The following is a 22,493-nucleotide window of genomic DNA, read 5'->3' as shown; positions in this document are numbered from 1 at the left end:
TCCTCGGCCGCCCCAGCCCCGCAGCAGAGTCCCCCCGAGCCGGACCCTGCCCAGCCCCGGCCACGGGGCCTCTCCCCATCCCTGCCCGGCTCCTGCCCGCTCCGGGCTCCTCTCTGCAGCCCCTCCGCAGCCCCGGGCCCCACCGCCAGCCCCCTGCCCTGGGGACACCGCCGAGGGCCGCTGCAGCCCCAGGGCCGTGGGGATTGAGGGGCGAGGGGAACCCCCCGAGTGACCCGGTGATGTGCGGGAACAAACAAACAAACAAACGCTACAGCCTTGGTGCAAGCTGTAAAGCCGGAGTGTTTATTATTGCAGCGCTGGACGCGGGTGGGAATCCATTCCCTTAACAGGACATGGGGGCCTCTGGGAGCTCCAGATCCTTTTTTATTTCCCTCCCAAATACATATGCATGCCATTTTAGAATAGGTTCACTCATATTCATTTTACTGATTTTCTGTGACATTTGCAGCTGATTTTTTCCTTTATCAGAAAGAATTCCTGGGTCATTTTGACCCTGCTTTCCGTGGCAGCCTCTCTGTCTATTTCAGAGTTCAAGGGGCCCTCCCTTCTCTCTGTCCTTCGGCTGAAGCAGTTTCTTAGAGCATAGGATGTTTGCGAGAACAGACAGAGCAAACAGCAATGTTTGCAAGCTACAGACTTAATGCAAACATGTACATTTCACCTCAATCGAAATGGATTTCTGCCCTGGAAAATTTCCATTCTGTCTCACCGGCCCCGCTCGGGGCTCTCGGGAGGCCCCGGCTCCGCAGGGAGAGGGAGAACAGCCCCAGCCCCGCTCCCGCTCCTCCCTCATCCCCTCGGACATTCCGCACCCGGCACCGCCTCCTGCTCCCGCTTCTCCCGTGGCTTCCCCCGCGGCTCCTCGGAGCGCTGCCGGCCCCAGCTCAGCCCCCGCTGCTGCCCGAGCCCTTCCTGGGCTCCCCGGGGTCACCCAGCCCTCGCCGGGGACACGGCCCTGCCCAGCAGCAGCAGCAGAACTTCCCACAGCCCCGGGCTCAGGGACACACCGCGGTGACCTTTGCTGCCCCTGCTCACACTCACTTACATCGCCAAGAGGAAAATATTAATTCATAGATTGCTAATGGCGGCTACTTTGGGACTATTGCCATCATAGGGACAGAGGGTGAAATAATATTGCCTAAAACTGATCTCTATGGACTTAAAGCAGATATGAAATCCCAAACCCAGGGAGGTTTTGGTGGTAATTTGGGAAGAAATTTTCAGACAGATCAATAGGCAAAGAAAGGCACCTCAGGGAGGTGGGAACTCCAAACTCCTGCTCCAAGAGCTCCACAGGACTGAACCCTGTGCTCATTCCATGGTGTGGAGAGGAGGCCGGGCAAGATCTGCTCGGGTCTGTCTCCTCCTTCCCACTGCCACCACCTGGCTGGACATGCCAGAACTCCTGGGACAGGCAGAGCTCATCCTGCATTTCCCTGCACCTCTCCATGTGACTGACCAGCCCCAGCCCTGGGTGGTAGACGTTTTACAGAGACTTCTGTGAGCCAGAGAGAAGTTTGAGAAGAGGATCCATGTTCACCCCTGAAAGGATTTCCTACTGATGTCGTGGACATAGAAACCAAGAAAGAAAGAAGGAGAAATGAGACCTGCAACTGCCTGTTCCAATGAGCACTTTGTTTGTCTTTCCTGAGCAATGAGTAAAGTGTAAATTTATGAGTTTTGTAAGAATGTATAGAAAGCATTCCTGCTAAAATAAAATCAGGTTTGAAGCCTTCTGAAAATGGAGTGTTCCTTTGTATTGTGACCATCTCAGCTGAGCCCAGTCCCAGAGGTGGTGTCAGATTTGCGGCTTTGGGCTGAGGATTTGGAAGAGTTTCTGCAAGGCCCTCGTGGCCCTTTCCCATCATCAGAGAGGGCTTTGGGGTGTCCTGCATTTCCTGCTGCTGGGAGAGCACAGGGAGCTGGGGGGGATGAGCTCCCCAGAGCCAGCAGGGTCGGACATCTCCAGCTGGGACACACGGAGCCAGCTGTGCCCGGGCTCCAGGGCACTGCCCAGGGCATTGCAACAGCCCAGCAGACACCCAGGAGATTGGGGCAGCAGGATAAAGGCAGGATGAAGGAAAACCAGGAGTCAACATTGCAATGCAAGACAGCTTTTATTGCAGGGGGAGGGCAGGAGGGGCTGGGCAGGAGAGCAGGCTCATGGCCAAGGGCTTGCCATGGCCTGGCCCTGGGCACAGCCAGGTGAGCAGGAGCAGCCCCACGAGAGTCTCTGGGACCATCGGGGCACCAGGAGCCCCACGGGGATGCTCAGGCAGGGCAGGGACAAAGCAGAGCTGGTTCCCAAGCTGGCACCAGGCTCCCGAGGCGCACAGCCCGGCCGTGCCCGAGGGTTTTTGGTCCACAGAGCGTCGGGTCGGGATGTGCCGGGGTTTCTCCTGGAGCTCTTCTTGGTCTGAGGCCGCACTCGCGCTGGGGCTTAGCAGGGCCCGCAGTTGCCATTGAGGTACCGGTGGCCGCTGCTCCAGCCGCCGTAGCCGCAGTTGCCGTAGCCCCCGTAGCCCCCAAAGCCTCCATAGCCCCAACCCCCATAGCCACCACGGCTTCCATAGCCCCAGCCTCCATAACCTCCATAGCCCCCAAGGGCCCCGTAGCCCCCGTAGCCCCCACGGCCTCCGAAGGCGCCGCCGGAGCCGGCTCCCACGTAGGGAGCTCCGGCCGAGCCCACGGCGCTCTGCTGCGGGAAGGAGCTGAGGATGGGCCCGGGGAAGGTGACCACCGAGGCCGGCGGCTGGATGACCACCGTGGAGTCGGGGCACTGCCGCACGCAGGGCTCGTTGCAGGTGTCAGCCACGGGGGCAGGGGTGGCCACGCCACAGGTGGGGACGCACAGGCTGGAGCAGGACATCTTTGAGACTTGGAAAGGTTTCTGGAAAACACCCCGGGAAAAAAGAGGCAAAGGTGAGAGGGAGGAATTTCACAGAGAGAGAGATCCCCAAGAGGCTCTGGAGAGCTGCACTTACCCAGGTGATGAGAGGAGTCAAGTGGAGAAGTGTGGATGGAGCTGTGCAAGGAGCTGAGCCCTTTTATACACCCCAGAGAGCCTGGGGGTGCGGGAAAGGGGGCGGTGACAAAAACCCCGAGTAATTAGGAATTCACGCTGACAAGCTTCATCAGAGAGATAATGTTGCAAGATAATTCCATGGCATCCCCGAATTGGGGACACAGGTGTGAAAACGTGTCTAGGACATGAAGGAAGTGATGGGAGGGACAGCCGTGGCCCATCATTAGGTGACAGACACGGTGCTGCTGCAGCTCGCTCAGCTCACAGCCCCAATAAACCCGGGTTTGTCCCTAATCCCTCACTTTGCTTACAGAGAACAATTCCCGGCATCTTGCAGCAACTTTGAAGCGCTGCCCCAGCCATCACCCCTGTCATTAGCGGCCTTTTACGGGCTGGTAAACAGAGGCAGCGGCAGCTTGGGCAAAGGAGAAGCCACTCTCGGGGTGTCTCCCAAATCCCACCGACTGCCAGCGCCAGCAAAAATGTTCATCACCAGATTTTGGGGTCCCCTGATGCGTTTGTGAATTATTAGGGTTAGGGTTAAGGTTAAGGTTAGGGTTAGGGCTAAGGTTAGGGTTAGGGTTAGGGTAAGGGTTAGGGTTAGGGTAAGGGTTAGGGTTATGTTTAGGGTTAGGGTTGGGGTTATGGTTAGGGTTATGGTTAGGGTTGGGGTTATGATTAGGGTTAGGTTTAAGGGTGAAGGTTAGGGTTGGGGTTAAGGGTTTGTGCTTTCTGGAGGGCATTGAGGTTTCAGTGTCCCATTTTCTTCTTTTGGCCCCACATATTTGGTTCTTCCACTGCTGGTAACCCCCAAACCCCCAGGGAACGGGGAGTGCCATGGGACAGAGGCCTGGACAGGTGTGACAGAGGTGACTCCACATCAGGAGCTGAAGTGTCCCTGCAGGTCCTCCTGGCCCGTGTCCTTGGTGTGGGTCCTGGTCCAACCCTCCTGCAGGGTCTGCAGTGCCCTGCTGCCCCCGAGGGCTGACACTGGGGCTGTTGGCCGATCCTCCTGAGCCAGGCTGGCCCTGGCTGTGCCCATGACTGTCCCAGTTGGACACACTGGGGGCACGGGGGGCTTGGGTCAGGCTGTGCCCATGACTGTCCCAGTTGGGCTCACTGACTCAGGGGCACGGGGGGCTTTGGGTCAGGCTGTGCCCATGACTGTCCCAGTTGGGCTCACTGACTCAGGGGCACGGGGGGCTTGGGTCAGGCTGTGCCCATGACTGTCCCAGTTGGGCTCACTGACTCAGGGGCACGGGGGGCTTTGGGTCAGGCTGTGCCCACGACTGTCCCAGCTGTGCACACTGACTCAGGGCCACGGGGGGCTTGGGTCAGGGTGACGCCGCTGGGCAACGCCGCGTCCTGAGGGATGCTCGGGATTGTTTGTAAGCAGAGTGAGGGATTAGGGACCGAGCAGGGTCTGTCACGTAATGATGGGCCATGGCTGGTCCTCCCATCGCCTCCCATAGGTCTGGGCCATGTTTCCACACCGATCTCCCTCATGTTGAGGTGTATAATTGTATTGCATCATTATCTCTCTGATGAAGCTTGTCAGCGTGAATTCCTAATTACCTGTTTTTTTTGCCACCGCTCCCTTTCCTGATGCCCCAGGCCCTTTGGGAGATGTATAAAAGGTCCAAGGGTTCCACAGAGCTCTATCCACCTTCCACCGCCTGACTCGCCTTATCAACTTGGTAAGTTGAAGCCTTCCCTCCTCTTGCCTTCTTCATCCCTGTTTTTCTCAGGGAATCTTTGTCTGGGGATTTCTGGAGGAACCTTTGGCTGTGGGTTCCTCTTGCTCTCCTAGAACAGAGTTGGGGTGGTTGGGGTTCTAGCAGAGGACCGAGGGAAGTCTGAGGACTTTGCTCCTTCAGATGTCAAAGTCTTCTTAATTTCCATGGGCAAGCAAGACCCAGGGATGGTGAGGGCAGACGGGGATGTGAGAAGGAATTTGGATGGAGTCAGGCTCGGTTCAGAATGCCTGGGACGAGCCAGAGTGCTCACGGGCTCCAGGTGGGCCAGAGCAGCAGGGCTTTGGGCCGAGTGCTGGGTGTGAGCCGTGGCTGTGCCTTGCCTTGCAGCTTTACCAGCAAACCCGAAAGATGTCCTGCTCCAGCCTGTGCGTGCCCAGCTGTGGCGTGGCCACCCCGGCCCCCGTGGCTGACACCTGCAACGAGCCCTGCGTGCGGCAGTGCCCCGACTCCACGGTGGTCATCCAGCCGCCGGCCTCGGTGGTCACCTTCCCCGGGCCCATCCTCAGCTCCTTCCCGCAGCAGAGCGCCGTGGGCTCGGCCGGAGCTCCCTACGTGGGAGCCGGCTCCGGCGGCGCCTTCGGAGGCCGTGGGGGCTACGGGGGCTACGGGGCCCTTGGGGGCTATGGAGGCTATGGAGGCTGGGGCTATGGAAGCCGTGGTGGATATGGGGGTTGGGGCTATGGAGGCCGTGGAGGTTACGGCGGCTGGGGATGTGGTGGCTATGGAGGCTGGGGCTACGGAGGCTTTGGGGGCTACGGGGGCTACGGCAACTGCGGCTACGGCGGCTGGAGCAGCGGCCACCGGTACCTCAATGGCAACTGCGGGCCCTGCTAAGCCCCAGCGCGAGTGCGGCCTCAGACCAAGAAGAGCTCCAGGAGAAACCCCGGCACATCCCGACCCGACGCTCTGTGGACCAAAAACCCTCGGGCACGGCCGGGCTGTGCGCCTCGGGAGCCTGGTGCCAGCTTGGGAACCAGCTCTGCTTTGTCCCTGCCCTGCCTGAGCATCCCCGTGGGGCTCCTGGTGCCCCGATGGTCCCAGAGACTCTCGTGGGGCTGCTCCTGCTCACCTGGCTGTGCCCAGGGCCAGGCCATGGCAAGCCCTTGGCCATGAGCCTGCTCTCCTGCCCAGCCCCTCCTGCCCTCCCCCTGCAATAAAAGCTGTCTTGCATTGCAATGTTGACTCCTGGTTTTCCTTCATCCTGCCTTTATCTTGCTGCCCCAATCTCCTGGGTGTCTGCTGGGCTGTTGCAATGCCCTGGGCAGTGCCCTGGAGCCCGGGCACAGCTGGCTCCGTGTGTCTCAGCTGGAGATGTCCGACCCTGCTGGCTCTGGGGAGCTCATCCCCCCCAGCTCCCCGTGCTCTCCCAGCAGCAGGAAACGCAGCACACCCCAAAGCCCTCTCTGACCATGGGAAAGGGCCACGAGGGCCTTGCAGAAACTCTTCCAAATCCTCAGCCCAAAGCAGCAAAGCTGACACCACCTCTGGGACTGGGCTCAGCTGAGATGGTCACAATGCAAAGGAACACTCCATTTTCAGAAGGCTTCAAACCTGATTTTATTTTAGCAGGAATGTTTTCTATACATTCTTACAAAACTCATAAATTTATACTTTACTCATTGGTCAGGAAAGACAAATAAAGTGCTCATTGGAACAGGCAGTTGCAGGTTTCTCTTATTTCTCCTTCTTTCTTTCTTGGTTTCTATGTCCATGTCCTTGGTAGGAAATCCTTTCAGGGCTGAACATGGATCCTCTTCTCAAACTTCTCCCTGGCTCACAGAAGTCTCTGTAAAACGTCTCCCACCCAGGGCTGGGGCTGGTCAGTCACATGGGGAGGTGCAGGGAAATGCAGGATGAGCTCTGCCTGTCCCAGGAGTTCTGGCATGTCCAGCCAGGTGGTGGCAGCTGGGAAGGGAGGAGACAGACCCGAGCAGATCTTGCCCGGCCTCCTCTCCACACCAAGGAATGAGCAGAGGGTTCAGTCCTGTGGAGCTCTTGGAGCAGGAGTTTGGAGTTCCCACCTCCCTGAGGTGCCTTTCTTTGCCTATTGATCTGTCTGAAAATTTCTTCCCAAATTACCACCAAAACCTCCCTGGGTTTGGGATTTCATATCTGCTTTAAGTCCATGTAGATCAGTTTTAGGCAATATTATTTCACACTCTGTCCCTATGATGGCATTAGTCCCAAAGTACCCAACATTAGCAATCTATGAATTAATATTTTCCTCTTGGCGATGTAAGTGAGTGTGAGCAGGGGCAGCAAAGGTCACCGCTGTGTGTCCCTGAGCCGGGGCTGTGGGAAGTTCTGCTGCTGCTGCTGGGCAGGGCCGTGTCCCCGGCGAGGGCTGGGTGACCCCGGGGAGCCCAGGAAGGGCTCGGGCAGCAGCGGGGGCTGAGCTGGGGCCGGCAGCGCTCCGAGGAGCCGCGGGGGAAGCCACGGGAGAAGCGGGAGCAGGAGGCGGTGCCGGGTGCAGGAATGTCCGAGGGGATGAGGGAGGAGCGGGAGCGGAGCTGGGGCTGTTCTCCCTCTCCCTGCGGAGCCGGGGCCTCCCGAGAGCCCCGAGCGGGGCCGGTGAGACAGAGCGGAAATTTTCCAGAGCAGAAATCCATTTCGATTGAGGTGAAATGTACATGTTTGCATTAAGTCTGTAGTTTGCAAACATTGCTGTTTGCTCTGTTTGTTCTCGCAAACAACCTATGCTCTAAGAAACTGCTTCAGCCGAAGGACAGAGAGAAGGGAGGGCCCCTTGAACTCTGAAATAGACAGAGAGGCTGCCACGGAAAGCAGGGTCAAAATGACCCAGGAATTCTTTCTGATAAAGGAAAATATCAGCGGCAAATGTCACAGAAAATCGGTAAAATGAATATGAGTGAACCTATTCTAAAATGGCATGCATATGTACTTGGGAGGGAAATAAAAAAGGATCTGGAGTTCCCAGAGGCCCCCACGTCCTGTAAAGGGAATGGATTCCCACCCGCGTCCAGCGCTGCAATAATAAACACTCCGGCTTTACAGCTTGCACCAAGGCTGTAGCGTTTGTTTGTTTGTTTGTTCCCGCACATCACCGGGTCACTCGGGGGGTTCCCCTCGCCCCTCAATCCCCACGGCCCTGGGGCTGCAGCGGCCCTCGGGGGTGTCCCCAGGGCAGGGGGCTGGCGGTGGGGCCCGGGGCTGCGGAGGGGCTGCAGAGAGGAGCCCGGAGCGGGCAGGAGCCGGGCAGGGATGGGGAGAGGCCCCGTGGCCGGGGCTGGGCAGGGTCCGGCTCGGGGGGACTCTGCTGCGGGGCTGGGGCGGCCGAGGACGGGCGGGAGGGGCCCGGGCAGCAGCCGGGGCTTCTCGTCCGCCGTGTCCGAGCGGGGCCGCCCAGAACCCCGGCGGAGCCCTCGGGCCGGGCTGGGCACGCGTGCGGAGCAAAGAGCAGCCGAGAGGCGGTGAACATTGCAATGCGAGGCAGCTTTTATTGCCGTGCGGGGCAGGGGGGCGGCAGCGGAGCGGGGCCCCGGCCGAGCGCTCCCCGCGTGTCCCGGCCGCGGGCAGAGCAGGAGCCGAGCCGGGGCCGTGCCGGGAGCGGGCAGCGATCGCTGCGGGGCTCCGAGCGCGGCAGGAAGGCGGCGGATCGGAGCCGGGGGATGTGTCTCTGTCTGTCGCTCTGTCCTTGCTTCGGGCCTTGGCGTGCGGGGATGGGCCGGGGGCGTTCCTGCAGCTCTTCTGGATCAGGGATGGAGCTGGGGCTTAGCAGGGCCCGCAGCTTCTGGAGCCGCCGCAGCTGCCCCCAAAGCCTCCGAATCCTCCGCCACAACTACCAAATCCCCCATAACCTCCGAATCCCCCAAAGCCCCCATAGCCCCCGGAGCCCCCAAAGCCACCGGAGCCCGCACGGCGTCCGGATGAGCCGCCAAAGCCGCCCCCGACGAAGGGAGCTCCGGCCGAGCCCACGGCGCTCTGCTGCGGGAAGGAGCTGAGGATGGGCCCGGGGAAGGTGACCACCGAGGCCGGCGGCTGGATGACCACCGTGGAGTCGGGGCACTGCCGCACGCAGGGCTCGTTGCAGGTGTCAGCCAGAGGGGACGGGGTGGCCACGCCACAGCTGGGGGCGCACAGGCTGGAGCAGGACATCTTTGAGACTTGGAAAGGTTTCTGGAAAACACTGCGGGAAAAGAAGAGGCAAAGGTGAGAGGGAGGAATTCCGTGGAAGGAGACAGAGAGAGATCCCCAAGAGGCTCTGGAGAGCTGCACTTACCCAGGTGCTGAGGAGAGTCAAGTGCAGGAGTGTGGATGGAGCTGTGCAAGGAGCTGAGCCCTTTTATACAGCCCAGAGAGCCTGGGGCACCGTCTGGGGGTGCGGGCAGACCCCCCCAGGAATTACGAATTCAAGCTAAGAAGCTTCATAAAGTGAAGGGACGCCGAAAAATTCTGTCATCCCCCCATTGTGGCCATTGGTGTGGAAATGAGTGGACAGGAGAGAGGCGCTTGCAGGGACGGCCGTGGCCCATCATTAGGTGACAGACACGGTGCTGCTGGAGCTCGCTCAGCTCACAGCCCCAATAAACCCGGGTTTATCCTTAATCCCTCACTTTGCTTACACAGAATCTTTTGGGACACGGCTGTGCCCAATCCTGCCACCCCGAGCCCCAGCCTGGCCGTGCCCCAGAGCAGCTGTGCCCAGCTGGGTCTGTCCTGGGCACAGCCAGGGCCAGCCTGTCCTGGGCACAGCCAGGGCCAGCCCTCGGGGCCAGCCTGGGGGGCTCAGCCAACAGCCCCTGAGCCAGCCCTCGGGGCCAACAGGGCAATGCAGGGGAGAGCTCAGCCTGGACCCAGGCTGGAGGGTCTGAGTGGTTCTTGATCCTCTCTCTGCTCTCCTGCTCCTCTCTGTCTTTCTGTCTGTCTGTCTCCCCTTACTCATTTATCCCCCCCCTGCTCCCACCCGTGCCCCACCACATCCGTGCCAGGATGGATGGTTGATGAAGCTTCATCTGACGTGGGATCTCTCCCCTTCTGCTTTTTGCATCCCCATCAGGTGAATCGGGGCCTTAACAAATCCTCCAGTGGCACAAAAAACTCCTTTAGGGATTCTCCTGCCCAGAACCCCCCGTGCCCAGCCCTGTGCCCTGTGGGGTGACCCTCCTGGGGCAGGACGTGGCTGTTTGTCCTTCTGTGCTCCCCCCAGCCTGCCCCACTCCGGGACTCTGGTCCTGCGCCCTCCCCTGCCACGTTTGGCGTTTGGGATGTGCCCCAGTGGGTGGGATGGCTTCTCCCTCCCGGCGTCCCTATTTAGCAGCCCGTAAAAAGGATTAATGTCAGATGTGCTGGCTGTGCCCAGGATTTCAAAGCACTCCTGAGTGATGCCCAAAACTCCCGTGCATAAGCAAAGCAGGGGATTAGGGACACGTTGGGGTTTATTGGGGTTCTGAGCTCGGCTTCAGCAACAAATGATCTTACACGCATCGATTGGTCACTGCCTGTCCCTCCAGGGCCTGGTGGCTCTCCAGGGCACCTTTACTCCTTCCTAGCCCAATTAATACGGATGTAATTACCCCACGTTTCAGTTTGTGTCATGAGGTTTGTCCGCTTGATTCCGTGCTCAGCCGGGGCTCTGTCACCGCCCCTGGACAGTGCCCCAGGCACTCTGGGGTGTATAAAAGGTCCGAGGGCTCCACAGGGCTGCATCCAGCTCTCCCCACTCGACTCTGCTCATTGATCGCTGTGGTGAGTCCCAGCCTTCCCTCCATCCTCCCTTCCTCCTCTGGGCCTTCCCAGGGAATCTCTGGCTGTGGATTTCCCAGGGAATCTCTGCCTGTGGATTTCCCAGGGAATCTCTGCCTGTGGATTTCCCAGGGAATCTCAGCCTGTGGATTTCCCAAGGAATCTCTGGCTGTGGATTTCCCAGGGAATCTCTGGCTGTGGATTTCCCAGGGAATCTCTGCCTGTGGATTTCCCAGGGAATCTCTGTCCCCGTGCTCCAGCAGCTGTCCCAGGGCAGAGCTGGGATGGTTGGGGTTCCACCAGAGGGCTCAAGGCCTCGGTGAGCCTGGTGGTTTGGGTGAGGGAGTTTTTCCTCATTGCCATGGGCAGGCAGGAGCCGGGGGAGGTGAGGGCAGCAGGGGATGCCAGGAGCCGCTCCAGCCGTGCCAGGGCTGCGCTGGGAACGCCTGGGATGAGGCAGAGCGAGTCCTGGCCCACGGGCTCCGGGTGGGCCAGAGCAGCAGGGCTTTGGGCCGAGTGCTGGGCGTGAGCCGTGGCCGTGCCTTGTCTTGCAGCTCTGCCAGCCAAGCCAAAGATGTCCTGCTCCAGCCTGTGCGTGCCCAGCTGTGGCGTGGCCACCCCGGCCCCCGTGGCTGACACCTGCAACGAGCCCTGCGTGCGGCAGTGCCCCGACTCCACGGTGGTCATCCAGCCGCCGGCCTCGGTGGTCACCTTCCCCGGGCCCATCCTCAGCTCCTTCCCGCAGCAGAGCGCCGTGGGCTCGGCCGGAGCTCCCTTCGTGGGAGCCGGCTCCGGCGGCGCCTTCGGAGGCCGTGGGGGCTACGGGGGCTCCGGGGGCTACGGGGGCTACGGGAGCTACGGGGGCTTTGGGGGCTACGGAGGTTTTGGGGGTTATGGGAGCTGCGGGGGTTACGGAGGTTCTGGGGGCTATGGGAGCTGTGGCCGCAGTTCCCGCTCCTTCGGGGGCTTCTGCGGGCCCTGCTAAAGCCCAAACCCCTCTGGAGCTCAGCGCTGCCCCTGCCCGCGGGCTCCTCCAGCAGCCCCCGCTGCCTTGTGCCGCCTGAGCCGGGCTGAAGCCGCAGCCCCTGCTCGGGGCCGGCCCGGCAGCCCCGGCAGCTGCAGGGTGCCCGTCCCCGCCGGCTGACCCTGCCGAGCCTCGGCCGGCGCCTTCGGCCCTCCCAGCGCTGCCTCCCAAAGCTGCCCCCTCTCTGCGCCCCCAGCCAGCCGTGCCGAGCCTGGGCTCAGGCTCTGCCCTGCCCTGCCCAGCGCCGAGCCCCGGAGCCGCCCCGGCAAGGGGCGATCTCTGGGGTGCAGCCTGGGCTGTGCCTCGCTGCTGCTGCTGCTGCCTTGGGATTTTCGTGTTTCCATCGCCTTGGTGCTGGCTTGTCTCTCGCTGACACCGCCTGTGGCCTTTTCATTCACAATAAAGAATCTGCATTGCTGCAAACGATTTTTTTTGTCATGGATTTCTTCATCCTGGCCCTAAATGAGTCTCTAACTGAGTGATGGTGTGGAATGTCCGATTGTGGGATCACTGGATGGTTTGGGTTGGAAGGGACCTTGAAACTCATCCGGTTCCACCCCAGGGACACCTTCCACTCTCCCAGGCTGCTCCAAGCCCTGTCCAGCCCCATCTTGGACACTGCCGGGGATGGGGCAGCCCCAGCCTCTCTGGGAAATCCATCCCAGGCCCTCTCCACCCTCACAGGGAGGAATTCCTTCCAAATGTCCCACCTAAACCTCCTCTCCATCACTCTGAACCCATTCCCCCTTGTCCTGGCACCCCATCCCTTGGGAATTGTCGCTCCCTATTTTCCTCCTTGCCCCTTCAGGTCCTGCAAGGCCCCAACTTGGCCACCCTAAAGCTTCTCCAGGCTGAACATTCCCAGTTCTCCCAGCAGAGCTGCTCCATCCCTCTGATCCCATCCTGGAACCTGCTCTGGGCTCTCTCCTCTCCCTGAGGGTGTTTCCCAAGAGCTCCTGGAGCTCTGGCAGCCTCAGGAATGTGCCCAGTCCCTGGGGAGCCTGGGCAGCGCCCAGCACCCTCGGGGGGAAGAATTTCCCTGATATCCCACCCAAACCTCCCCTTCTTTCTTTTTTTTTTTTTTTCTTTTTTCTTTTTTTTTTCCTTTTTTTTCTTTTCCTTTTCTTTTTTTTTTCAACGTGATAAAGGAAAACAGAAAATGTCTTTCGGTCTAGAGAATTTATTTGGAAAGAGAAGCTTTCCTATGATTGTGGAACAAAACTGTACAGGATACAAAGAGCATCGTTCCAGGGTTTCAGCGAGGCTCTGGCGAATCACCAGCATCCCGGTGATGCCGCCTGTAAAAACGGGGAATTTCCCTTTTTGGCAGCGTGGCCGTGTGCAATCCCGAGCATTTCGAGTCGCCTCTCCAAGCTCAGCGCCAGTAAAAAATCCGCGATAAGCCAAAGCACGGCGGAAGCAGACGACTGCGCTGCAAAGCTGCGGGAGAACAGCTCTAAAGTAAGGGAAAAAAAACCAAAAAACCACCGGAGGGATCGCAACAGGAGCCCGCCCGTGGCGGGGCTGAGCTCCCGCAGCGCTCGGGAGCAGCCGCGGGGCCGCTCCGCTGGGATTTCAGCCCGAATTTCCCTTTCCCCGGGCTCAGCAGGTCCAGCGCTTCCCGGAGCGGTAGGAATTGCAGGGATGAGTCCATTGCGACGAGTAGCTGTAGGAATATTTGGGGGCGCAGCGCGGCTCGGCGCGGGCCAGCACCGGCGCTGCCACTTTGTCCCCCACCGTCACCTCGGCGGCCACCGCGGCCGGGGGCTCGGCCAGGGCCACCTCCGAGGGCTCCGAGGCTCCCACGACGGTTTGCTGCGGGTACGTGGTGAGGATGGGCCCCGGGAAGGTGACCACCACGGGCGGGGGGTAGATGATGACCCGCGAGTCGCCGCAGGCCACCACGCAGGGCTCGTTGGTGCTGCTGGCCAGCGGCTGGGGACACTTGGGCTCGCAGGGGGTGGCACAGGCCAGCTGGGTGGATGCCATCGCCCGGCGGTGCTGGGGCAGAGCCTGCGGGGTTAAAAAAATGATAAAGAAAGGTCCAAAAGCGAAGCGAAGGACTCCGGGCGGCTCTTGGATGTTGGCGTTTGGGTCTAAGAGAGCGTCAGAGGAAATTGGATAAAGACAAAATTTGGGGGTTGGTTTATTGACGTTTGGCTCTAAAAGATCGTCAGAGGAAATTGAATTAGAGACAAAATTTGGGGGCTGCATTATTGATATTTGGATCTAAAAGATCGTCAGAGAAAATTGGGATAGAGATAAAATTTGAGCTCTGGTTTATTGACATTTGGATCTAAAAGATCGTCAGAGGTAATTGGAATAGAGACAAAATTTGAGGGCTGGTTTGTTGACTTTTGGCTCTAAAAGATCGTCAGAGGAAATTGGGATAGAGACAAAATTTGAGGGCTGGTTTGTTGACATTTGGATCTAAAAGATCGTCAGAGGAAATTGGGATAGAGATAAAATTTGAGGGCTGGTTTGTTGATATTTGGATCTAAAAGATCGTCAGAGGAAATTGGGATAGAGATAAAATTTGAGGGCTGGTTTGTTGATATTTGGATCTAAAAGATCGTCAGAGGAAATTGGGATAGAGATAAAATTTGAGCTCTGGTTTATTGACATTTGGATCTAAAAGATCGTCAGAAGAAATCGGGATAGAGGCAGAACTTGAGCGCTGGTTTATTGAAATTCGCCTCTGAGGGTTTTTAGAGATAATCGAGATAAAGACACGCGCCGAGCGCTGGTTTTTTTTTTGGCTCAAAGTGGTTTTTCGAGATAATCGAGATATCTCTAAAAGGATTTGTGCTCCTAAACTCGGGAAAAGACGAGGGTTGAGCGCTCGGTTATTGTAAGAGATAATTCGGGTAAGAACAAGAGCTGATCCCTGGTTTGCTGACATTTGGCTCTAAGTGGTTTTTAGAGGTAATTCAGATAAAAACAAGAATTGCTCTCTTGGCTATTGACATTTCCTTTTAAGATCTTGTTAGGGATAACTGAGATATAAACAAGAATTGCTCTCTCGATTATTGACATTTCGTTTTGAGATCTTGGTAGGGATAATTGAGGTAAAACCAAGAATTGCTCTCTTGGCTATTATTTCCTTTTAAGATCTTGTTAGGGATAATTGAGGTAAAACCAAGAAATGCTCTCTTAATTTTTGACATTTGGCTTTAAGGGATCCTCGGGGGCAGTTTTGTCTCCCACCTTTAACTTCCCCGGCCCGATTTGTTCTGAATTCCTGTTAAATTTCCCTTTTCTCCCTTTTCTCCTCCTCCCCCGGGAACTGAACTCCTCCTCTTTCCTTCCGTGCCACCTCCACGTCCCGGCCCTTTGGAGGAATTCCCGAGGACGCGCTGGAACTCGTTCCCACAGCGCCTCTGTTCCTCCCACACGGAGGAAAAAAAAAAAAAAAAATCCGGATTTTCCACCTATTTCAGCGTGGAATAATCAGCTTCGCGCCCTGCTTAATTTTTGTACTATTTTCCTTGCAGATTCCTGTTGTTTTCAGGCAGGAAAATAATCTGCTAAAACGCAGGGGGAAAAGCAAAAGGCTGAGAATAAGTGGCGGTGTTCAGTGCTCGTTTAATAAGTGAAACATATAATTAAAATATTTATATAATATAATATATATGGTAAAATATTTCTATAGTGATATATATATATATAATCAAGCCAAATAAGAAAATTACATTTTCACCTAGGGGAAATTCATTCAATAATGTTTATTTCTTCAGAATAAATCCTCACATAAAAGCCTGGTTTAGCATCAGGATATTTTTTAAGCTTGTGAATTAAATTTATTGTTTGGATAATTAAAAAAAAAAATCAAAAGTACCCATGCAGGGCATTTTCCTCCGAATTCCCTCAAGTTGGAACACAGCGCTGACCTACAGAAATGCTGAATTTAATCTCTGTAAAAGCGCTTTAGAACTGTAAATCACTTTTAAGAGTTAGAAATGAAAGTTATTGGCACAGTTAGGTTAATAGTCCATAATCATCGCTTGGCGTAGCTCACTTGGCTCCAATTAAATTAAGCATGGGGTGATCCAAACGGCAGCAGAGCTCCGTTCCGAGCAGGATTTTCCGCAGTTTTCCATGAATTCCACCCCGAACCCTCTCCCCGATCGCGCCACGCAACCAAAGGCGAAGTTAAATCCATTCCCGAAACTTTCCCAAAGTGAAGAGGCTGAAATCCTCATTCTCCCACAAATCCCAAAGCCCCGCTTTGCCTTTCTCCCCCTTTGCCAGCACGAAAAGCGCTCCTAAACCCCTTTAGAACCAGAACATTCAAGCAAAGCTCAGCCCCGATTTTGAGGAGAAATCCAAAAAAAGCAGAAGGGAAATGGAATTTTTTTAGAGCCGGGGAGTCCGAACTTACTCAGAGAGGCGGAGAGGAGGAGTCGGGAGAGGCAGTGAGGAGATGCCAGGGTGGAGAGGGGATTTATACCCTGCCCCGATGCCGGGGGCGGCTGAGCCACCCTTTGCTGAAGCGCTTTAATGACTCGGGAGCCGAGCCCGGTGCAGGGATCGCCGCTGGAGCCGCAGGAATTGTTTTGCTCGCTGTTTATGATTATCTAAAGCCGCGTTGGGCAATAAGCCCCAAAAAAATGCAGGTGGCGAGCCGCCAGGTCTTTTCATCCCGGAGTTTCCTGCTTTTCTCCTCCCGGTTTCATTAAGAGGTGAAAACGCAGCGAGAATTAATGAGGTTTTTTTAGCTTATCGTGGCTAAAAGCTGGAGCGCGCAGGGAGTCTTGGAGTGCCAGGGTGATTTTCCTTGCGGAAGCAAAACCAAACACAGGGAATTGTGGCCGTGCCTCAAATCAGGGATTTTTTTTCCCTCAAATCAGGGATTCTTTCCCATAAAATTGGTGGGATTTACGGATGTGCTCCTAAATCAGGTGCAAAGCTGAAGAGCAAAGCTCGGGGTTATTTTTGGAATGAAAACGAAGCCGTTCATGAATTATGCCAATTGTGCAGTTGAAAATGAGGAGTTTGATGAAACACTTTCCATAATTTATTCTTTGTGAGGTCACAGCAGCCCGGATCCTCTAGGATGTCATTACCGTGATTACCACCAAATGATTTCCCTGGATGACAAACTCGCAGAGGTTTTGAGATCCTCTTTGAAATCTCATTTTCTGATGTCTCCGGAATATTCCCGATGAGCTCCAAAGCCCTGCGGGGTCTCTGGAGGTGCCTCATAAATCAGAATAAATTCCTGCGATGCCACAAACCCCGGGATGGTTTTACCTCGTCTCAAGGTGGGCATTTCCAGGCACAGAGGTTCCCCCCGGAGGGAAGAGGGAGTAAAAAGGGAAAAAAGGGGTGCAGGGCACCGGGATTTTGGGAAGATCCTCCCAGTGGCTTCTTTGTGAGCAGGGAAGAGTTGGGGCCGCGTGGCTCCTTTTGGGATCACGTCCATGACAAAGGAATCTTCTTTTTTTTTCCACCCTCCAGGATTTAATCCTAACGAGGTTGGACGGACTTTGCCTGTGAGGAGGAGCCCGAAATTCTGCCCCAAATTCGTCCATTTTCTGCTCCTCCCCAAATTTCCCATGTCTCTGATATCACCCTTTGGAATTTCTTGCTCCAACACCTCCCCCCCTTCCCAAAATTCCCGTTCCAGACCAGGAGGATTAAAGCACGCGGAGAAAGTGTGAAATTCACCCCTCCGAAAGGATTCCAGCTCTCCTCAGCTGATTCCTGTGGCATTTGGGAATTCCCAACCCAGGAACCCAATCCGGGCTGGCAAAATCCGTCCCTGGAGCACAACGGGATCAACTCCTCCCCAAATCCCCCGAAAGGCAGAAATCTGGCACGAAATTTTCTTTTTCCACCCGCGTTTTGTGTCGTGCTCCTGTGCCTGCAGTTGGTTCGTCAGGAATTGTGGGGCCAGGGATGGATCCAGACTGAAGCAGAGGAGGTTTGGGGAGGATTTTGGGAAGGAATTGTTCGCCGTGAGGGTGGGGGGGCTCTGGCACAGCTTCTCCAGGGAATTTCTGGGAAAATCCATTCTCAAAACTTTCCCAAAGATTTGTTTTTCAGAATTAAGAGACTGAAATGCCTCATTCTCCCATAAATTTAAAAGCCTTGGAAAACCCCCCGCTTTGATTTTTGCACCCTTTACCCGGCACAGAAAACAGAGCAGGAAAGAGCTCCTAAATCCCTCAGAGCCGCAATATTTAGGCAGGGTTCGGCCCCGATTTTAAGGAGAAATCCACCAAAACGCGGAAAAGTGTCCGAGGCCAGGCTGGAAGGAGCCGGGACCGCGGCAGGGGTGGAACTGGGCGAGTTTTAAGGGCCCCTTCCAGCCCAAACCATCCCGTGAGCAACAAAGGGAACAAAGCGCGAGCGCAGACGGCAAAGCCCACAACACAGAACCTTAATATCCATTCATCCTAAATTGTGTAGAAAATTACATCCCTGCGCAGGGCAGGTGCAGCTTTAATACCGGTTAATTCGGTTTTTGTGCCCGAACCGGTTCGGCGGGGCCGCAGAGCCGCGGGGTTCGGGGCTGCGGCTGAGTCAGGAGCGCAGCCTCACGGAGGGATCATCAAAGGGAGGATTTGGGGTGGGAGCGGCGCTGCCGGAGCTTCGCAGCCCTCGCTGCCCTCGCTTCAAAGCGTCTCTGCCCGCTGACATCAGCGGCACCAAGCTCGCATCAGCAACAATTCCGCCCATCGGGCGGGACGAGCTGCGGACAGGGTAATTAACGACAATTAACGCCTCGCTCCCCGCGCGTTCTGCTCTATCAGGAGTTCTGATTTCGCAGGGAAAGCCGGAGAACCCCCAAAATCCAGGCGGGGACCCCCGACCCGCTCCGGGCAGGGAGCGACCTCGGTTGGTCTTGGGTGGTTGCCCAAGAGCCGGCGGCTCCCGGGTGGGGATAAATCCCCGAACCCGCCCGGGGAAGGGCTCTGGGCTGGGAGGAGCTCAGAACACACCCAGGGAAGGGCTCTGGGCTTGGAGGAACTTGGAGCACACTCCAAGGGGGAGGATTCTGGGGTTGGTGGAACCCGGAGCAGACTCAGGGAAGGGTTCTGGGGTTGAAGGAGCCCGGAGCAGACTCGGGGAAGGGTTCTGGGCTTGGAGGAACTTGGAGCACATCCAGGGAAGGGTTCTGGGCTTGGAGGAACCCAGAGAACTCAAGGAAGGGTTCTGGGGTTGGTGGAACCCGGAGCACACTCAGGGAAGGGTTGTGGGTTTGGTGGAACCTGGAGCTGACTCAAGGAAGGGTTCTGGGGTTGGTGGAACCCGGAGCACACTCAGGGAAGGGTTGTGGGTTTGGTGGAACCTGGAGCTGACTCAAGGAAGGGTTCTGGGGTTGGTGGAACCCAGAACACACCCAGAGAAGGGTTCTGGGCTTGGTGGAACCCAGAGCAGACTCAGGGAACAGTTCTGGGGGTTGGTGGAACCCAGATCACACCCAGGGAAGGGTTCTGGGTTTGGAGGAACCCAGAGAACACTCAGGGAAGGGTTCTGGGGTTGGTGGAACCTGGAGCAGACTCAAGGAAGGGTTCTGGGGTTGGAGGAGCCCAGAACACGCCCAGGGGAGGGTTCTGGGCTTGGAGGAACCCAGAGCACATCCAGGGAAGGGTTCTGGGCTTGGTGGAACCCGGAGAACACTCAGGGAAATGTTCTGGGGCTTGGTGGAGCCCAGAGCACGCCCAGGGTGTCTCATCCTGCGGGGCGGCCCCAGAAAATCCTCCCCAATCCCAATTTCCTGCACTGGGGAGGGTTGGAACAAATTCTGTCCCTGGGGTGGGTGCGAGGCAGGGAGGGTCTGCTCCAAAAAGATGAGCTGGGTCATGAGAGCTGAGCGTTTTCTGGAGGTTTTTTGGTTGATAAATGAAGGGATTTTTTGGGATGGTGTAGAGGTGTAGAATATATAAAAAGATATAAACCAAATATAAATAGAATAAAAATAAATATAAATAAGTTGAAACACCCGGTTGGCCAGGGCAGAAAACCAAATTTAAATATAGAAATGATATAAAATCTGAGCACACCTGCATTCCCTGCTGGTTTTTGGTGGGTTTGGTTTTACTTTTTAATTGATCCTGGTTTTTGGTGTTTGGGTGGAGCCCCAGCTCCGAGTTCCCTCGGTGACTTCGCGTCTCCCTCTGCTTGCCCCGGGTGGCATTGCACAACCTGCCTCAGTTTCCCCACAAAGCCCGGGATTTTTCTGCTCGATTTTTGAATTATTCCCGCATGGCTTTGGAAGTATTCCCACTCGGCTTTGGAATTATTCCCAGTCGATTTTGGGATTTTCCCACTCCATTTTGGAATTTTTCCCCACTCCATTTTGGGATTATTCCCCACTCGATTTTGGAATTTTTCCCACTCCATTTTGGGATTATTCCCCACTCGATTTTGGAATTTTTCCCCACTCCATTTTGGGATTATTCCCCACTCGATTTTGGAATTTTTCCCCACTCCATTTTGGGATTATTCCCCACTCGATTTTGGAATTTTTCCCACCGGATTTGGGATTTTTTTTCCCCACCCGCCTCCCAGCAGGATGGATCCCTCCCCCCGGAGGAAATCCCGCATTTTCGGGAGGGTTCAGGGCAGGGAATTGTTTAATGGGAGCAAACCACAGGAATGTAAACACGCGGCAGGAGGAGGAGCCGGCTATTTTTAGCAACCTCTGGGTGTGGCAGATGCTCGGAGTCACCTTGGTCCTCCCGGGGTGGCTCCAGGGTGACAAATTCCGGCCTCAGCTGCCACCAACCTGCCCCGGGGGCTGAATTGAATGGGAATTCAAACCCCCGGGGGCTGGAGTATTAAGGAAGCGTCATTAATGAAGTTTTGTGCTTAATTGAGTGATGTTATCAGCGGATATTCCAGCGTTTGGAGGCTGATAAGATGTGGTTTGATTTTTTTTGTTCCGATGTTTAGCGTAGGAAAAGCAAAAATAGCTTAAAGACGAGGATTTGGGATTTGTTTATTGCAAATGTCCCTGCCGGGAAGTTCTTTGAGTCACTCCAAGACACCCAAAAAATCCCAAATATCCCAAATATTCACCTCGGAATTAATTTCTGCCCATTCCTTCACCCAGCCCCGGGGCGCGCAGGAGCTGATTCACCGAAAATCCAAACCTGCCCTAAAAATACGAAATAATGATCCCGAAAAACGCCGCTCCCAACCCCCATCGGCGCGTTGCTCAAGTGCAGCTGTTGCCCAACATCTGGATGTGCAAATCCCAATCCTGGTGTCGCAAGGCTTGTGTACAAAGATAATTAATGTTTGTGGAGCGCTCCCAACGCCTCTCATTAGGGGCTGGCATCATCCAGGGGCTGATTTGTGGAAAAAGCAGATTTGCAGATTTCCTTTGTGGATTAGAGGAAATTAAGTGGATTGGTGGGGACAGAAAACGCCGGGCGGGGAGGTGGGGGAGGATTTTGGAAACGTGATTCCCTGGAAATTCCAGCTCGTTAATCCCCAGCTGGATCACTCATTACTTCCAGATATTACCCAATATCGGCTAATATATATATAATATTTCATATTTATATTTATTTCTTTCACACGTTGCAGATGGTCCTTGCCCATAATATATTTATATTTATATATTTATATTTATATTTATATTTATATTTAGATTTAGATTTAGATTTAGATTTATATCTAGATTTAGATTTAGATTTATATCTAGATTTAGATTTATAGTTATAGTTAGACTTAGATTTAGATTTAGATTTAGATTTATAGGTATATTTAGATTTAGATTTAGATTTAGATTTATAGGTATATGTATATTTATATTTATAGGTATTTTTATTTTTTTTTTTCACATTTAAACTGCACATCCCCATGTTGCAGATGCTCCTTGCCCACAATATATAATATTTATATTTATTTCACACTCAGACTGTCCTTGCCCACAATATATAATATTTCTATAACATTTCTATATTTCTATAACATTTATATAATATTTCTATAATATTTCTATAATATTTCTATAATATTTCTATAATATTTCTATATTTCTATAATATTTCTATAATATTTATATTTATTCCTTTTACACGTTGCAGATCGTACTTGCCCATAATATATAATATTTATATTTATTTCTTTCACACCTTGCAGATTGCCCTTGCCTATAATCTATAATATTTATATTTATTTCTTTCACATGTTGCAGATCATCCTTGCCCAACTTGTCCTAGCCTGGTGCCCCAGGGAGGGTGACAGAGCCCAGCTCCTGCCTGTACATGCTTGGCCTGGGATTTTTGTCCTATTTTTGGGGAACAGCCTCATGAGTCGGCTGGAAAATTCATTCCAGGCCTTCAATTAATTAAACAACAGCAAAAAAAAATCTGCATTTTTGTGCTGGGCCTGGCACCCAGAGGCAGAAGAATTTCGCCCCAAAATCCAGGCTGGATGAACTCTGGGAAAAGGCAAAATCTCCTCAGTTTTCCTGGTTTGGTTAATGCTGATGTGGGGGTGTTGAGCCTCAGGAAAAGGCCCAAAGTCACTCCTGGGACCAAAAAAGTTCCAAATTTAATGCAGAGGAGAAAGATTTCCACCAGAACTGGAGTGACTGGACGGGGGGGTGGGTTCAGACTGAAAAAGGGGAAATTTGGGTTGGATTTGGGGTGGAGTTGTTCCCTGTGAGGGTCCCAGGTGATTCCATGGATTTCCCATCCCTGGGAGAATCCAAGGCTGGGCTGGACCCACCTGAGATAGGGGAAGGTCCCTGCCCGTGGAATGGGATTTTTTGGGATTTAAGGTTCCTTTCCATCCCAAACCATTCCAGAATTCCCTGGGCTGGTTTGGATGGGGTTTTAGGGATCAATCCTTCCCTGGCCCGGGTGATTCCACGGATTCTCCATCCCTGGAAGTGTCCAAGGTCAGGCTGGATCAACCTGGGATTGGGGAAGGTCCCTACCCATGGAATGGGATTTTTTGGGATTTAAGTTTCCTTTCCATCCCAAACCATTCCAGAATT

At 54.9% G+C, this 22,493-nt stretch overlaps 5 protein-coding genes across 5 annotated transcripts; 2 read left to right on the top strand and 3 right to left on the bottom strand.

Annotated features, from left to right (window-relative positions):
• Positions 1 to 2,461: 2,461 nt before the first annotated feature.
• Positions 2,462 to 2,890, bottom strand: LOC311164002 (claw keratin-like; the record flags this gene model as incomplete). The annotated part of the gene is made up of 1 exon (XM_084223226.1): positions 2,462 to 2,890. One exon carries the CDS (start codon positions 2,888 to 2,890, stop codon positions 2,462 to 2,464), a length of 429 nt encoding a protein of 142 aa, XP_084079352.1.
• Positions 2,891 to 5,151: 2,261 nt separating this feature from the next.
• On the top strand, positions 5,152 to 5,637 carry LOC311164001 (uncharacterized protein; the record flags this gene model as incomplete). Its single annotated transcript, XM_084223225.1, has 1 exon — positions 5,152 to 5,637. The coding sequence occupies one exon, from the start codon at positions 5,152 to 5,154 to the stop codon at positions 5,635 to 5,637; it is 486 nt and encodes a 161-aa protein (XP_084079351.1).
• Positions 5,638 to 8,535: 2,898 nt separating this feature from the next.
• LOC311164007 (claw keratin-like) lies at positions 8,536 to 8,919 on the bottom strand (the record flags this gene model as incomplete). The annotated part of the gene is made up of 1 exon (XM_084223231.1): positions 8,536 to 8,919. The coding sequence occupies one exon, from the start codon at positions 8,917 to 8,919 to the stop codon at positions 8,536 to 8,538; it is 384 nt and encodes a 127-aa protein (XP_084079357.1).
• A 2,161-nt stretch (positions 8,920 to 11,080) lies between these two features.
• On the top strand, positions 11,081 to 11,491 carry LOC311164003 (claw keratin-like; the record flags this gene model as incomplete). Its single annotated transcript, XM_084223227.1, has 1 exon — positions 11,081 to 11,491. The coding sequence occupies one exon, from the start codon at positions 11,081 to 11,083 to the stop codon at positions 11,489 to 11,491; it is 411 nt and encodes a 136-aa protein (XP_084079353.1).
• A 1,586-nt stretch (positions 11,492 to 13,077) lies between these two features.
• Positions 13,078 to 16,030, bottom strand: LOC311164006 (uncharacterized protein). The gene is made up of 2 exons (XM_084223230.1): positions 15,912 to 16,030; positions 13,078 to 13,543 (listed from the first exon to the last, which is right to left on the bottom strand). Exon 2 carries the CDS (start codon positions 13,517 to 13,519, stop codon positions 13,133 to 13,135), a length of 387 nt encoding a protein of 128 aa, XP_084079356.1. The 5' UTR covers positions 13,520 to 13,543; positions 15,912 to 16,030; the 3' UTR covers positions 13,078 to 13,132.
• Between the last annotated feature and the right edge of the window lie 6,463 nt (positions 16,031 to 22,493).

Source organism: Fringilla coelebs, assembly GCF_963513975.1.
Source record: "Fringilla coelebs genome assembly, chromosome: 29".
NCBI classification, from domain to species: Eukaryota; Metazoa; Chordata; class Aves; order Passeriformes; family Fringillidae; genus Fringilla; species Fringilla coelebs.
This window is presented reverse-complemented; position numbering and strand designations above follow the sequence as displayed.